Genomic DNA, 17,448 nt, shown 5'->3' on the forward strand with positions numbered 1-17,448 from the left:
AAGGCAGACTACTTCTTACTAGTTAAGCTAAACAACTGTTTGATCTTAAGTAGACTTCAGGGGATATTTTTGGTTTAAGGTTTAAAGATTATCTTAGGGCAATAGTTTCAGGAGTTCATCCAAACTTCATGACTCCTGGAAGTCTGGAGTCCATGAGACTTTGAAATTCTGTTCTGCATTTCCTCCCTTTTGATCAGGATTCTTCTATGGGATCTTTGATCAAAATATTCAGTAATGGTAACTGGGCACCAACCAGTTCTTCTGGTCTCATGGCAAAGTAGGAAGTTGTTCAAGGAGGCAATTAGCCATACATTTCAGGGTCTATGCTCTTAACCATTGTGTTTTCCTCCAGTCAGGTTCAGTTGCACTGGTCCAAGAGAAGAGCAGGCAGAGAGTTGATTCAAAGTAAGATCTTGCCAAGTATATATGACAAAGAGAGAAAGGGAAAGGACAATCAGGAATAAGAGAGAGATTATGACTGACCACGGAATATAAGCCAGTTAAGAAGTGAGGGCATCACATGGGAGAGGAAGAGTAAAACTGGTAGGGTCAATGACAATGGTAATGTCAAAGGATCAAAGGAGTCAGAATACTAGAGGGAATGAGCTGGAAGAAAAAGAGGTGGTGGTCAGAGAGTGGGATTCAAGTAATTACTATTATGAAGTAGTTGTACTTATGGGTATGCCCATGGGTTAAGTGGCTAAGGTGGGATGGAGAACGAGATCACTGGAGACTTGTTCAAGGATATGAGCAGCCAGGTTACTGGAAGCACCATTTACATGTTTATTGAAATCATCAAGAATTAACATGAGACAAATAAATATTTTTTCAATCTCTACAGCATCAATTTTAGATTTACGAACCGATGTAACAGCACTCCTCTCCTTTAGTCAAAGAGTCAAAGGAACCTAAGCTTTACAGTTAGACCTCATTTGAATGTGGATCCATCTACTACTGGTTCTTTAACCTTGTGAAAACTGTTTCTTATCTCTGTGGCATACAATAAACATAATTCCAATTATTTGATGTAGTTGGTGTGAGAATGAAATGAGGCATATATGTGAAAATGGCTACACATTGATTGTTGGAACTCTGGAAATGTTCGATAAATGGTAGCTATTATTGTTATTAGGACCAACAGCATTAAATCTTAGTTCCTTCCCAGGCTTTACAGTCTTTTACTCTAACACCTTATAGGAAATGAGCTAGCAACTAGAAAGAAAAGACCAGCAAAGGTATTAGGAACCTTCCACAGTAAGACTCCAATCTACCACTTCAGCCTTAGCCCTACTATCTTCTATCTGTAAGCAAGCTCTAGTCACAACGTCTACACCCACTCCTCACTTATTGACCTGGTTAGGTTCCAAAGAGCAGGTCATTTTTACACAGAAATAAGCATTATGCGAAAATGAAGGATTTTTGTTTGTTTTTAGACCATCCATTTGTCCAACTTTTTTTTACTTAGAAAACATGATCACAGATACAATAACAGCTAAGATTTACTGATGTGCTCAGCACAATGACGAGTCCAGTTATGGATTATTCCTCTATGGAGAAGGAGGCTTGGAGGAGACAAAGCTGGGAAAAGCCAGATTGTGTTACTGGAGGAAGCCCTGGTGGCATAGTGGTTAAGTGCTACAGCTACTAACCAAAGGGTTGGCAGTTCAAATCTGCCAGGCGCTCCTTGGAAACTCTATTTGGCAGTTCTACTCTGTCCTAGAGGATCGCTATGAGTCGGAATTGACTCGACAGCACTGGGTTTGGTTTTTGGTTTTGGTGTTACTGGAGGGGCCAAGGCTTAACCACTTCACCTCCCTCCTGTGCTGGGTCAGAGCTTTCCTTACAGAGCTGCCTCCACAGCTCCACTCACATCCTGGTAAGCCCTGCATTCAAGATCCTGGAGCCTGCTCTGCCCTCTGGGCCTGGTGACTCACCAGGGCTCAGGGCCTCCTGAGAGGGCACTGGAAGTCTGGCCACACACCTGGCCCTACCGAGGTAGAGGCTTCAGGCCCAGTTTGGCTCACTTTGAGATGTCATGAAACTCAAACATATTTCTTCCAACACTCTTTCTTTCCTCCCTTTCCACCCCACAGCAATTTTGAGCTGCACAGCCTCAGGCAGCATGGGAACTGGGAACCTGGAACAGGGGTCTGCTGCCTCCCGTTCACCTGGAGGCTGTGGGCACGGAGGAGGCTGGCCTTGCATGGTAGCTGGATGCAAAGCCTGGCAGGAGGGAGTGAAGGGTGGGGCAGCGGGACCAGGTTCCCAGAGGCCACCTGGAGACCCTCCTCTAGGCAGGGAATGCTCCACAGTCACAGTCGCCAGGCCCGCTGCTTCCTTAGTGCAAAATAGTTGGTAGTAGATATTTTACTGTTGTCTTAAATGTAAAATATCCAATAATGAGATAGCCGATAAGTGAGGAACTAGTTTATTTTCCTTAAACATGTCCTGTAAATCCTGCCTCCATTCCTTGTTTATGCTGCTTTCTTTGCTTCACATGATCTCTTTTCTCATAGCTACTTGCTAAAATCCTAGCCCATCCTGTCAAGTCATACCACTAAAGCCACCTTCTGCTTTAAAATCATTCATGATTGTTTTTAACCATTTCATGGCCCTAAAAAAAAAAACCCCCAAAAACCAAATCTGTTGCCATCGAGTCGATTCCAACTCATAGCAACACTTCAGAGCAGAGTTGGACTCCCCACAGTTTCCAAGGTCAGCAGCTGGTGGATTCGAACTACCAACCTTTTGGTTAGCAGCCTAAGCTCTTAACCACTGTGCCGCCAGGGCTCCTTAATATCTCTAGTGATATATTAACTCAAAAGTTTGATAATCAGGGTCTTAAAAAGCACATGTATTTTTAAAAGATATAAATTAACCACTGTTAATACAAGCCCTTTAGAAGTCTCATTTGCTCTCATTTTAAATATATGTTTATATCAATACTCAGTACTACATTAAATTTTGTTTTCTACACTCTGCCTTCCACATTCCTCCTTTTTGCTACTCATGTCTGGGAGTTAACTTCCAATCTGAAAACAAATAATCACTGCTCAGTGAATTCTAAATTTATCTAAATTAAATATCATCTTGTTTGTTCAATATAAGAAATTCAAGTCATGAAGGCATGTCTACTAATCTTTCTCTATGCTTATAATCCTCAGTTCGTTACAATCATCAAATCTGTATACTGAGCAATTCATGTTATCATCTGAGAAAAATAAAGAATTTTATTTTCAGCATGATGTTATTTATATGTTTGAGTCCACTTCCTTCTAATTCCCTACTCTCCCACACAACAGCCAGTCTGTTTGTCTGTTTTATTTTTAAATAAATAGTGGGGAAAAAAGAAGAGTTACTTAGTTGAAAACAGACTTTGAACTCCACTGGATCTGGGTTTGAATCTTGGCTTGACCTGGTTTAAATCTAGTAAGCTGTACAATCTTGATCAAGTTACTTAACGGCTCTGGTCCTCAGTTTGCTGTTCTTTAAAATGAGACTATTACCTTAAAAGGCTATTAAAAAATAAATGAATGAAAAAAATAGATACCATCAATATGAAGGCTGGATACTACAATAACACTTTGCTTTTCCCTGTATTATTAATAGAACCTATATACTTTGGGAAACCCTAGTGGCATAGTGGTTAAGAGCTACAGCTGCTAACCAAAAGGTTGGCAGTTCAAATTCACCAGGTGCTTCTTGGAAACTATGAGGCAGTTTTACTCTGACTTATAGGATCGCTATGAGTCAGAATTGACTCGACGGCAGCAGGTTTGGTTTTCCGGTTTTATATACTATCTGTAAAACTATTATCATTACCTATTTGAAGCCACTAATCTTTTAACTTAGGCCAAGACCCCTAAGAACCAATGCTGAATTTGAAGTTGCCAAGAAACATGGCCTTTTATAAAGCAAATGATTTTTATTGGTTTTACTGAAATTGGCTAGAGTACATATTCTAGTAAGATCTTTAACATGAACAATAAATCAGATAATGAATAAGTAGAAAGTGTTACACAAACATTTGTCATTATTTTCAGTAGATTATAACTCCATATAACTACGCAATAATTTTAAAGCCATAAGTAAATAAATGGGACAAATACATTTAGAGGCAAAAAAAAGTTTAAAGGAAAGGATAATGTTTAATGTTCAAAGAAGCTGATAAATTATTTCTTTACCTGAATCACTTGCTGCAACAACAATGGTCCCACCAGGGGCAAAAGGATCATTGTGCTTCAATGTTTCTACCTAAACGAATTACATAAAACCATGACTGAGAAAGACAGTCTTTCATAGCTGAAACCTAACTGCCACTCCAAAGAAAACATTCTTCACCAACTCTAAATTAATTAAGGAATACAAATATTGGAATAAATTTCCCCCTACTGATTTGCAATCTTATTAAACGGAAACAGTACATACTATATTCTAATCTCTTATTTTAAAATATAACATAATTCAGAAAAGTAAATGAAACATACATGCTTTAATAAATATCAAGTAAACTCCTGTGTAGTCGTCTGCCAGGAAACTGCCAACACCTCAGGAATTTTCATGTGCACTTTCCCTGTCATAATCCCATCCCTCTTCCGTAGCGGTAACTATTCTCCCAATCTTGGCAGTATTTATTTCTATTCCTTTTTCATAATTTAGCTACTTGTATAGACACATAGTATTTTCTTTTAATGTTTTGTTTTGAAATAATTTTAGATTTACAGAAGAAGTTGTAAAGATAATATGAAAGTCCCCATATACCCTTCACCCAGCTTCCTCTAAAGCTAATCTCTTACACATTATAATGGTACAGCTATCAAAACTAAGGAATCAACATTGGTTCAAAACTACTAACTACAGACTTTATTTGGATTTCCTCAGTTTTTCCAAAATGTGCTTTTCTTAAATTCCAGGACATCATGCTGCACCTAAGATGCACAGTATTCTAACTCTTAGATATTCTAGTACTTAATATAAAAAAATACTAGATTTCTATTTTTTAATTGTATAAAAAGAATTTTTTGCATTCTGCCCCCTAGGGTGGAAAATCAGACACATACGAGACAGCTTTCTGCGAAGAAGATCCTGTTGCTTTCAATAATAAGCCAAGTAAGTCTGGGATCAAATGGCAAGGGTGAACGGCTACAAGTGTGAGGACTTACCAGATGCCAAAGATTCCTGATAATTGAACTATCTTCCTACTTTACACTTTAGTTAAAACAAACTGTATACTTCAGGGAGATAGCTAAATTTTCTTTTTCTGGCAACAGGCTCTTTTTAATGGGCCAGCTGAAAGCCCTGGCTGTTAGCCTAGGCGAAAGGGACATGAAAAGAGTTTTGGTATATTTACCTCCAACTCTAACTCACGGCTATCAAATGTCATCTGTATTAGAGGCTCTGTTTACAATCATCAAGAAGTTGGATATTACAACTGAATGTCAAAGAATGCTGCCAGAGTTCAATTTATAAATTTCCAAATAAAACAGATGTATTTGAAAAGAGAAAAGTAATGCCAACTGGGACTTTAAGTATATTCTGTCTTTAAAAAACAGGACCCATTAAAACTACTGGCAGAAAGAAGTAATTAAACTAACAAAGTTTTTAGAAACGGAAATGATACTACTTACTTTAACTGATGCCAAAGCTATTATTATACAACTAGTACACTAGATAATATTTGCTGAATGCATAAATAGAATTAAAGAAAAAAAATTAAGCTGGTCTAACTTTCCATGTTCCCTAGCACAATATTCAAAATGCAGGCGTGAGAGGCAGTCACCTGATAACTCTGTCACTAATTATTATTATTTTTTCTCTTGACTTTGAGGTTTTCAACAAAAGCTTGTAGATTTGGTTTGCCATCCCAGAGAGAAAGAGAAAAAGCATGCCTACATGTGTAACAGGTTTAGTTTCTGTTCCTTTAAATACTGTATAAACAACAGCAAGGAGAACAGGATGGAATGTGTAAGCCATGAAGGAGTAAGTGGCCACAGAACTCTCTTTATGTTATATTCAGTTTGATAATTAGGCAATTTAGCACACAAAAGTAACTGTCATAACTAAAATTCAGGTGGTGTGATCTTACAGAATTAAAATTCCAAGATCCTCCTATAAATCACCTAATTTGTCACTGAAATTGTCTCTTGTCTACAACAGCCATCTCCTTCCCTTTTTGACAGTCTGACTTAGGACCCACACTAGTTAGGACAGCAGAACATGAAAAATTGTTTTTATTAAACTGTGTCCCTCTGAGAGCAGAGACCAACCTTGAGGGAACAGAAAAGACTTTTGGGAAGAGCTTCATATCTGGAGGCAGAAACAGAGGATGTATAAAAAAATAAAAGCAAGATACATTACAAACAACTGGTTTTGTAGTTAAAAAGAATTTGGTTTAAATCTGTAGATTACAGTGTAGGCCTTATACTTTGGTCAGATAGATTAGAGTCTGAATCCAGTTCTACCACTTAACCTCTCTAAGCCTCAGTTTCTTTATCTTGAAAATGGGGATAGTAACATGTGTCTCATAGAATTATTTTGAGGATTAGATGAGATAATGCATGAAAAGAGCTTAGCACCATGCCTGGCACACAGAACGGACTAGATAAAGGGTAACTATTATTATATTGGCAATTTGGCTTTTTGTTTTGTTTTGAATGGACAAAATAAGAACCACTGAAAAAGCCAATGTTGCTTCCCAAAACTGGGGAGAAAAAAGAAAAATTAAAGTAGGATAGCTCATAGAAATAAGCTCACCAGAGGGTAGGAATAGGAGGAACATGTTTATTTTTAAATTAGGAAGCGCTGCTTTGGCTCTCTTGCTCCTTTAACAACAGGAGTGGAGAACGAGAGGCCAGAATCAAGGGACTGGAGGGGAATAATTCAGGTTGCAGCCAATTTTAGAAGAATTTGGCAAACAGTTCCATACTGCAAACTAAGTGTTGTAGGAAAACAGAGTGTCCAGTAGCCTGCGGAAACCACAAATATTCAGTTACAGAGATATTTGCCCAGTTTCACATCAATGGAAAATACCAGTTGTTGGCCAAGTTGCTCTTTACTGAATATATGGAAGCCAATTCATGAACACCAAGATCTATTATCTTTAAAAGAACCAATTATTTTAAGGAAATATTCTTAATTTAAGAGTATTAAAAGATAACAATTTTTTTTTTTTCTTCAAATGTCTGTCAAACAACTCTCCCTTTCTGGGTCCAGTTTACTTATAGATGCAAAATATGCTGCCTTTAAAAATAAGCCTCCAAAAAAAACTACAAAAAATCATTCCAAAACCATTCACAATTATTGAAATTGGGTGATACATGAAAGTTAGTGAAAATATTTCAATACTTCATTTTAAATATTTTTAAATACCTATAATATAAAGATTTTTTTAAAAAGCCTCCAGATGACAAAGCACTTAGCTATGTGACCTTGGACATGTTAAATTAAATTTTCTGTGTCCTAGTGTCCTCATTTTTAAAACAGATTTACCAACACTTACTTTGCAGGGTTGATGTGAAGACTAGAAACAATGCATGTGAAGCACACAGAAGTACCTGGATCACAATATGTGTTTATTAAACAGTGATTGTTATAGGGATGTATGTTCTCAAGACAGCCTGACATTTAATGGGAATCTGTAGTTTATAAGATTAACAATACAGACGTGACAATAAGATAACATGAATGATTTTGTTTTTCAAATATATCAATGTTGTTCCTTTTGAAGTAATTTTCATTACTTCAGTAATGGACTAAACATTTTTGAAAAGCTTAAGATTAGTTTATGGATTTCCAATCATTTATTTTTAATATTTCCAGTGGGATAAAATTTGGTCCCTGAAAAGCTGGACTTGGTTTTTGTATACCATAAATTATTCTAGTCAATTCCACTGGGTGACCAAGCTGTGACATACCAGTTTGGACCAAAAACTAGACAGGTTGCGAATGAGACTGAAATTCTTGTATGGCCCTCCAGAAGTAACCTAAAAGAGGATTCCTTAATCATTGTGTATTTCAAAAAACTCACTTAAGACACTTGCTGCCGATTTAATATGTGTTTTAACTTTTCCACTTACTGATGTATTACTGTTACTGCTGGCTGCACTGAAAGGGTCAGTACTTGAAGTGGCAAAAGGATCAGCAGAAGATTGCTTGAAGAAACAGTCAGATGCAAATGGATCTGAACCTTTGAAAGGATCACCTCCAAATGGATCTAAGGAAATACAGCACAAATATAAGAAACCAAAAAATCATTAACCTAAATGTTCTGTCACTTGATGGCATAATAATTGCCTTAATTGAAAGAAATTTTGAACTCCTGCAGAAATACAGAAATCTAAGTTGGGTACTTTGTAGTGTGAATATTGATCATAAAAAAAAAGTATTGACAGTGTACCTAGTTAAAAAAAAAAAAATTTTTTTTTTTTAGATAGCCTTAATTAACATTCTTTCCTACTCGTCATCATTTACCCAAAGCAAATCAATATTCCAACATTTGCTTAGGCAAACATTTCCTGTATACTAGGTTTAAATAATTCCTCTAAGCTGGTAATTCCTGTTCTTTTGGGGATCACAGATTCCTTTCAAATTTTGATAAAAGACAAAGAATATTTCCTCTAATTTACTTATTTTTAAAAATTAGCATATAATTTCAAGTGATCCCATTTTAAGAATTCTTTTTTTAAAAAGTATTTTATTGTGTTTTTAGTGAAAGTTTATATGGCAAATTAGGTTCGTATCTAACAATTTCTATACATATTGTTCTGTGACATTGGTTGTATTTTTCACATGTGTCAACATTCTCATTCTTTCCATTCTGGTTGTTCTGTTTCCATTAACCTACCTTCCCTGCCCTGCCCCTAACCTTCTTCTCATCTTTGCTTTAGGGTCAACCATAGATGATTTTTTAAAAAAATGGGCACAGTATTCACAGGTGATACTGCCAATTTTATGAGCCAATCTGTTATTTAGCTGATGTGTGATCTCTGGGAGTGGTTTCAGTTCTAAGTTTAAAGGGTATCTCAGGGCGATACTCTCACCGGTTCCTCTAGTCTCTACTGGTCCAGTTGAGTCTCGACTTTTTTTTTTCTTTTAAAGAATTTGAGTTTTGTTAAGATCCCTCATTTTATGCTATCATAACTAAAGAAAACAACAACAAAAACTTCTAAGTGTATTTCTCTCTTAGAGCTCAAAGCTAACAGTCAATAGTTTGGAATAGGTTTGGGAAGCAAAACCAAGTGGTAAACCAGATTTGCTTTATTCTAATGAAAAAATCCCACAGAAAGAATATCTTAAATATTTCCCTAATGATAGTTTAAATTTTTTATTGCTATAAAGTCTATTTAGCTTGATCTGTTTTTAATATTTATAAATAATGTTCATGTGATTTTATTCAACATGTTTGCTAACATTACTGAGTTACTTAGGACAAAGTATAATTCAGGAAGAAAAATTATCAATAAATGATTGATCTGTGATATTAAAAGTTGAAGCTGCTAGATAAGACTAATTAGAGCGTGACATTCAAGATGTTTCCTTTTCCCTCATTCATGCAAACAGGCTGTAAACTCAGGAAAACAAAATTAAGTTCTAAATCCTGTAGTAGTATAGATAATTATGCTCGTAATCAGGAGAAATCAGTGTAAATATTACTAAAAGTACCAAAACATAAATACTAATGTTATTTTTTTAAAAGTAAAGCTAACAGTTTATTAAGCAAATTCACAAGAGTCTACCGCTCCTCTTTTGGAAATGCCAGGCATGCATGACATCTTACTAGTGCCTTAGGTCAGTTTCAAAACTGAATAAAAAGGAAGTCCATTCCGCATAACTACTCAACTTGTGACCACCCACCATTCCTAACTACAACATAAGCTTATAATTAGCAGAATCAAGTTAAAGCTAAGATGAATCTCAATAATATACTAACCAATTTTCCCAAAAGGATCATCCTTGAAAGGATCACCTGTAATAAAATAAATAAGTGGAAATCAAAATAATATTTACTGTTGTGGAACCGTTACTTATTTTGGAAAGAAAAATGCAAAAGAGTTTTGACACAAGTGGTATTTAACATAGTTTACAATGACAGCAGGTATTTTATCAAACGTGTTTCTTCAAAAGATGGTAGGGAACTTAAGGATGGGGATCAGCTCCTAACCCTCTGTCTAAGTAATCTAGTGCGGCTGTAACAGAAATACCACAAGTGGACGGCCTTAAAAAACAGAAATTTATTCTCTCTCAGTCTAGTAGGCTAGGAGTCCAAATTTAGGGCTTCAGCTCCAGGGGAAAGCTTTCTCTGTTGGCTCTGGAAGAAGGTCCTTTGTCATCAATCTTCCCCTGGACTAACAGCTTTTCTGCACAGGAACCCCAGGTCCAAAGGACTCACTCTGCTTCCGGCGCTGCTTTCTTGGTCCTGAGGTTCACTCCCGACTCTCTGCTCACTTTCCCTGTTATATCTCAAAAGAGATTGGCTCAAGACACAATCTAATTTTGTGGATTGAGTTCTACCTCATTAACAGAACTGCCACCTCATTAACATCATAGAGGTAGGAAATATAACACATAGGAAAGTCATATCAGATGACAAAATGGTGGACAATCACAAAATACTGGGAATCATGGCCTAGCCAAATTGATACACATATTTTTTGGGGGAACACAATTCAATCCATGCTACCCTCCTATAGCTTTCACTCTTTTAAAACAATGGTACTGGCGTTTTTAATAAACAATTGTTGGTTGACCCAAGATTGCCCAATCTCCTCTGCTGCTCCATAACATCGCTATCCTTTGGACCCTTGTCTTGAAGAAGAAACATGCTCTTAATCAAAGAGTTCCTAAAACATCATCAAAAGCTTAGTTCCAGGGTTTAGTTGCCCAAGGAGGACAAATACTAGCAAATTTGGGCATATAACCCCTCACTCTTTCCTCTACTATTGTTATAACAAGCAGGCTCTCAAAACTAAAGCCCTATTCTTATACAGTTTATATATTTAAAAAAATCTTTTTTGTAAATCAATGATATAAAAATAAGAGTACTTACTGCCAACAAAAGGATCAGACTGGAAAAAATCCAAGTTTGTATCTGCAACTGGATCTGTCAGTGAGCTTGATTCTACATTAAACGGATCTTCCTAAAAAATAATATTAAAAAAATTTTTTTAGGAACCAAAGAAGTTTTAAAAGGTAACATTTTAAAATAAACATCAGATCATATGCATGTTTTGAAAAATCAACTGAATGTAGTTTAACAAATACTTCCACTGTCAGAAAGTATAGTTGACACATTTTTCTCTTTTCTTAGCATAAAACAATGTGTAACTCACCTTTTCTTAGCCTAAAACCAGTGATAAGAACATTTAAATATAAAATTACTTTTACCTCTTTTGAGTGTTTGTCACTGTTAAATTCAGGACAAGACTCTTCGTTAACAGCTGCAGTCACCACTTCCTTTTCATCAGTCATACCAGTAGGTGGTATTTCAGGACTATTTCTTGCCTACAAAATATTGATGCTACATGAATTAACAATATACTTTCCTACCTGACAGAGGAAACTAACAAAGGACAACCAAAAATTATAAAAATTACAACAACCACACACACACACACACAAAAAGCAAGTAGAACATATGCTTTGAATGACTACTTCTTCTATAATCTTTCTTAGAAAATGATAACACCAACCACTGAAGTCAGAGAGTCAGAAACCTTCTTAACCACTTCCCTTTCAGTCATCCCCAAAGTTCTAGAGTCAGAAACCAAGTCCTATCGAATCTACACCATATCTCTTTCTTGAGTCTTTCACTTCCTGTCCCGTCACTGTCACTATCACCTATTTACAGGATCAACATTTCTGATCCAGATTACTGTAGCAGCCTTCCAATTGCCTTCCTACTTCCAACATGAGCCCTTCCAGTCTATCCTCTTTACAGTAGTCAAAGTAAATGATCTAAAATATGAATTTGATCATGACCTTCTCGTTAAAAGTCCTTCAATGGCTCCTCATTGCTTTTCAGATTCAGACTAGTAGTAGGTATTAAGCTTAAGAAGCAGCAGGGGCAATCTCCATTTCACACGACCCTTAAGTCTTTGAAAGACAGCTGAATAATTTGTCTTTTGTGTTTAAAAGAATATTATACAGTAATATATTCCAAGATGGTACTACCTAAATAAATTCAAGCCTGTTAATTTTACATTCTTAACGTTTCTCACATTTATATGCTTCTCATTATCCCTCCCATTACTGCTTAAGTTCAGGCTAAAACAACTCTCACATTAATATAACAATATAATACTAACATATCAACATATAATAAGATATTAACATATCTTAGTGTCTTAACGTATCTCTTTGCATCCATTTTCACTCTCCAATCCATTTTCCACATTTTCGAAAGGGTAAATTTAACCTTGTCACTTCCTGCTTAAAATTCTTCAATAGCTACTCATCACAGTAAGACAAATCCCCAATCCTTCACTATGAATCCAAATTTCTTACCCTTTCTGACCTAAAAGTGGTCATCTTCAACCAGGTACACATCATAATCACCATGAAATTTGTTTTTGAAATATATGCACTGGCTCCATTTCAGAAACTCTAGTTCAGCAAGTTTGTGGTGGGGCTCAGGAATCTTGATGTTGATAAAGTATCAGAGGTGATGAGATAGCCCCTACAGAACCTTATCTCCTCCCAGTGCTCTCCCCACCATCACAGGATACACTTTGAAAACTTCTTGTGGCACTGTACGGCATGGTTCCCCCCTCATCTCGTACCTATGTCAATGCTGTTTTCTCTGCGACGAATGCACCAACCCTTCTTTGCTTACCCACTTCTGACTTGTCAAAGATCACTTGCCAAGTGTTTCCTACAAAAACTTCCCTGACCCCCCTCCAAACAGTCCTTCCTGAATATCCTGTGCTTTCCTTACCGAAGCCCTTTAACACGGTGCTGCAATACTAGGCCGTCTGCTGCTTGAAGCCAGAGCTAAATGTCCTTTGTCTCCACAGTCCTCACACATAACACAGCCCATCTGCTCATAGCTGGTGCCCTCTAAACAAATGGTAAATAAATGTCCTCAACGTTATATAACAGAGAATTATGTTGGGCCCTGGGTGAAGGTACTTAAAAAACTTAAAAAAAATTTTTACTAACTACAGAACTACTGTCTTAAAAACATGTTCTATAGTAAATAAATCAGTTAAAATGACATTTTTACACTAATTAAAACTAGCACTACTGTATCAGTACTCATTCTCTGCCTTTAAAAACAAAGTCCCAATTATCCTCAGATGAGGCAAGGCTACATTTCTATTAGGATTTTGAGCTGAATCAATTTTTTTTTTCTTTTCTGAAGTTATCAAATAAAAGCTATGAAACTATTAGACTCACTGGAGATTCCTGGTGTATAGGCTCAGACTCTAGGTTGCTCTGGCCTTCAGCCTGCTCATTAAGGTTCGCTGTTTCACTGCTGCTGGTGCTGAGACTGCAATAATCTGTAGCACCATTTACAAGAATGCTGTGTGGACTACTGCACCAATTTAACTGATGATTATGGTTTTCCAATTCTTTCATTTCCATAAGTTTCATTTGTATCTGTCAACACAAAATAGAAATACAAAACAATTTAGTACTAGAAAGACATGCAGCGTAAAAATGGCTATACCCTTAGACTTGGTCTGAGATAAATTTGCTTTCTTTAAGAACTCCCTGGGAATGTAGCATGACCTAGAGGAAAGAATTCAGTGACCCCTCCCAATAAGCTCCTCTTTTGAAGTTATACATGGATTTAGTTTTGTACTTTTTTTTTTCAAAACCCCAAGAATTCTGATTCAAATATCTGCAAATTGGCAGTCCTTCAGATAAAGAAGGGTTAGGGCACTGGGAAGAAGACAGCCAAGTGGCAGAGCGAGAGGCAAAACTGTTGTGGTGAAGCTTTAACCCATTGCTGCTGAGTGGATTCTGACTCATAGTGACCCTAGGATGAAGCTTTAGGAGAGAGAAGGGAAGCTGAGGGACAGGACAGCACACCCATAAGTAGTCCTAATGGGAAAGTGGGAATGAAGACACAAAGGTAAAATGAGCTAGCTTCCTATGCTTTGGCATTATTTACTAGTGTTCTACAGCCCTAGGAAGTATTCTCTAAATCTAAGCTATGCCAAGCAGGTTAAATAAAGGACACTCAAGATTTTCTGACCTCAAACATCCAAGTGACTTTATACTCCAGGGACAACAGTGGGACAGAGAAGGCAGAATTCAATAAATTCTAGGGTGTATAAAAAGAAAAATGTTGGGGACCAGAGGCAGCGGGAAAAACATTTTTTTTGTGGGGGGGGGGCAGAATTTGCCTTCTCAACTTCTTTAAATGTTTGTAAATTTTTTTTTTTTTATAGATAAAAACAAATTTACAAACATTTAAAGAAGTTGAGAAGGCAAATTCTGCCCCCCCACAACAAAATGTTCCTAGTGAAAAAGGAATAATAAATGGAATCTTACTGAATAGTACCCATCTTTCATAAAATATTTAAAAATGACATTGGAGCTCCCTTTATTTAGCATGTTTGCTTTTTTTTTTTTTTAGCAAACATAAAAATTACCTATTGACCTTTCATAAGTTTACTCAAGGCTCTGGTCCCACAGTCTTATTTTTCCCATAGGGTTTTAAGTTGCTCAAGTTGGAATCTATAATTAACCATAAGTCTTTCCAGGGCTATAACCTGGGGAAAAAATACCATATTGGATTAGGAGACAGGTTTAAATCTAGTACTGTCATCTTCCAGTTAGGTGATCTTAGCCAAAGAAACATCTTCAGGCCTCCACTTCTTAATCTATACAAGGAGTACCTCCACAGAGGATTGTTATGTACACCAAAAGAAGTAATATCTTTGAAAGAACTCTGTAAAATGCAACGGTCTATGTAAATGATGGACAATGTGGGTAAAAGTGCCTAGCACACTGTAATTCTCACTTTTATAGCAGTTAGGTTTTTTCCAGCACCTTGTTTTCCCCCTGCCTTTTGCACTAATTCACCCCATTTTTAAAAAGTAAAAGGTCTGAAGCTCCTTGAGGGCAGGGACCACACCTTTTGCTATCAGTTTGTATCTCTAGTGCCTAGCACAATGATATACACTGTAAGTGCTCAACATATATTCATGGGATGAACACAGTACTGTACTTATAAATTAAACAGTGGGCATCAATAAGCATATACAGGCAGTCCCTGGGTTATGAAAGATATCCATTCCTACCTGTGTCCTTAAGTCATTAAGTCAAACGTGTAGGTGAGTTGCAACAGGTGCATTTCTCATTTAGCTTCACTTTAGTGCAAGAAAAGTCTCAAAGCCTTTTCAATGATTTAAAAGCTGCCTGTGCAGCAAGTTAAGGTGATTTGTGACGAAGAATTTGTTGTGAGTAGGGGTTGGTTCAACCCTTTCAAAGTGAGGGCAAATTTACATAGCATCAGAGGGCAAGTACAAATTGTCCCTAATTTGGATGTTTGTAACCTGAGGACTGCCTGGATATCTACCAAACTGTATTTAATTTAAATTTAAATACACTCTGTATATTCCTAGTTCCATAGAGCAGTGGCTTGTAAACTTTACTTTTACCCACAGATATAAACATGTTTTACATTCTAACCCAGTACACTAAGCAACTAATCTGAGAAGAACAGGGCATCAGGATTGGAGGAAGACCCATTAACAACCTGCATTTTGCAGATGACACAACTTCTCTTGCTGAAAATGAAGAGGATTTGAAGCACTTACTGATAAAGATCAAAGACCACACCCTTCAGTATGGATTATACCGCAACATAAAGAAAACAAAAATCCTCACAACTGGACCAATAAGCAACATCGTGATAAATGGGGAAAAGACTGAAGTCAAGGGTTTCATTTTACTTGAATCCACAATCAACACCCATGGAAGCAGCCGTCAAGAAATCAAAAGATGCATTGTACTGGGCACATCTGCTGCAAAAGACCTGTTTAAAGTGTTGAAAAGCAAAGATGTCACCTTGAAGACTAAGGTGCACATGACCCAAGCCATGCTGTTTTCAATTGCCTCCTATGCATGTGAAAGCTGGACAGTGAATAAGGAAGACCCAAGAACTGATACCTTTGAACTGTGGTGTTGGAGAAAAATATTGAATATACCACGGACTGCCAGAAGAATGAACAAATCCGTCTTGGAAGAAGTTCGACCAGAATGCTCCTTTGAAAAAAGGATGGTGAGACTATATCTCACATACTTTGGACATGTTGTCCGGAGGGATCAGGCCCTGGAGAAGGACATCATGCTTGGTAAAGTAGAGGGTCAGCGAAAAAGAGGAAGACCCTCAGTGAGATAGACTGACACACTGGCTCCAACAATGCGCTTAAGCATAACCACGATTGTGAGGATGGGGCAGGACTGGGCAGTGTTTCGCTCTGTTGCACATAGGGTCGCTATGAGTCGGAGCCAACTCAATGGCACCTCACAGCAACAACGACCTAGTATATTCATATGTATATACTTGCATGTGTCTGTGTGTATGCACATGTAAGCAAATACATATATAATGCAGACATATATATCATGTGTATGTATATATAAGCATATAATATATATACATACACACACGATAATGAAGCAAAAGTTTCATTAAGTAATACTTAATCTTAGTGTATGTAATGCATTCTGATGTTTCCTATTCTCTCGTATTTCAAATTTTAAAACATTTTTATCATGAGCATTAAATCAATTTCATGACCCACTGTAACCTTACAGTTTAAAATTAAAAACCTGAACATTAAAATGATATCTATCACAAAGATGAAGGAATAAGTGGAAACACCTGCCTAGCAAACAACTGACTATGACACATTTGTTCCTTAAAGTTATTGCTGAGAAATCTATTAAAATCTTGAACAAAACTAGGCTTTCATATGTCAGCTCTCCCAGGTACCTGTCTCTAAGCCTGTTTTCTTCCTAAGGTGGAATCTTTCTAGTTTCTATGTAAACTCAGAGGACATAGGAAAAAAAAAAACAAAAAAAACCCAGCAATTAACACAAGCTCTTTGCAAACTGTGCAAGAGAAGTGCAATAAACTATTAGAATGCTAGAGATACTTAGATAACTATAGCATATGTTTTATAAGTAACGTGTAGATTTAAGATCAGCGCTTCTTGGCTTTACTCTTGTTGCAAAAACTAGCTAAGAAATAAGAGGAAAGAGGAAGATTTGGTGAGTCAGAAAGATCTTCTTCAGCTACCCTTTTCAAAACATTTCAGTTTAACTTTAGAGAGTCATGAAAGCCTCAGGCACACTTACAGTTGGACTTTCATTTTTATAGATCCATGAGCACATATTGCTCTTTGCCAAAAGGACATATAAAAGCCATTAAATCAAATGTTATAAGAAATTTGTGTATTTATTCTTTAAGTTTGGAGATCACATTTACTCTGG

The 17,448-nt window shown here is 36.7% G+C and overlaps 1 protein-coding gene across 5 annotated transcripts in view; it reads right to left on the reverse strand.

The window, feature by feature from the left end:
* EPS15 (epidermal growth factor receptor pathway substrate 15) overlaps window positions 1-17,448 on the reverse strand; it is a 177,024-nt gene that overhangs the window by 19,375 nt on the left and 140,201 nt on the right. For all 5 annotated transcript variants that reach the window (XM_049875165.1, XM_049875161.1, XM_049875163.1 and 2 more), the window contains 6 exons: window positions 13,393-13,596; window positions 11,383-11,499; window positions 11,045-11,135; window positions 9,929-9,964; window positions 8,076-8,212; window positions 4,185-4,254 (listed from right to left, as the gene is read on the reverse strand). In XM_049875165.1, coding sequence (XP_049731122.1) covers window positions 4,185-4,254; window positions 8,076-8,212; window positions 9,929-9,964; window positions 11,045-11,135; window positions 11,383-11,499; window positions 13,393-13,596 — 655 coding nt within the window. The remainder of the gene's footprint in view (window positions 1-4,184; window positions 4,255-8,075; window positions 8,213-9,928; window positions 9,965-11,044; window positions 11,136-11,382; window positions 11,500-13,392; window positions 13,597-17,448) is intronic.

Source organism: Elephas maximus, chromosome 3, assembly GCF_024166365.1.
Source record: "Elephas maximus indicus isolate mEleMax1 chromosome 3, mEleMax1 primary haplotype, whole genome shotgun sequence".
Taxonomy (NCBI): domain Eukaryota; kingdom Metazoa; phylum Chordata; class Mammalia; order Proboscidea; family Elephantidae; genus Elephas; species Elephas maximus.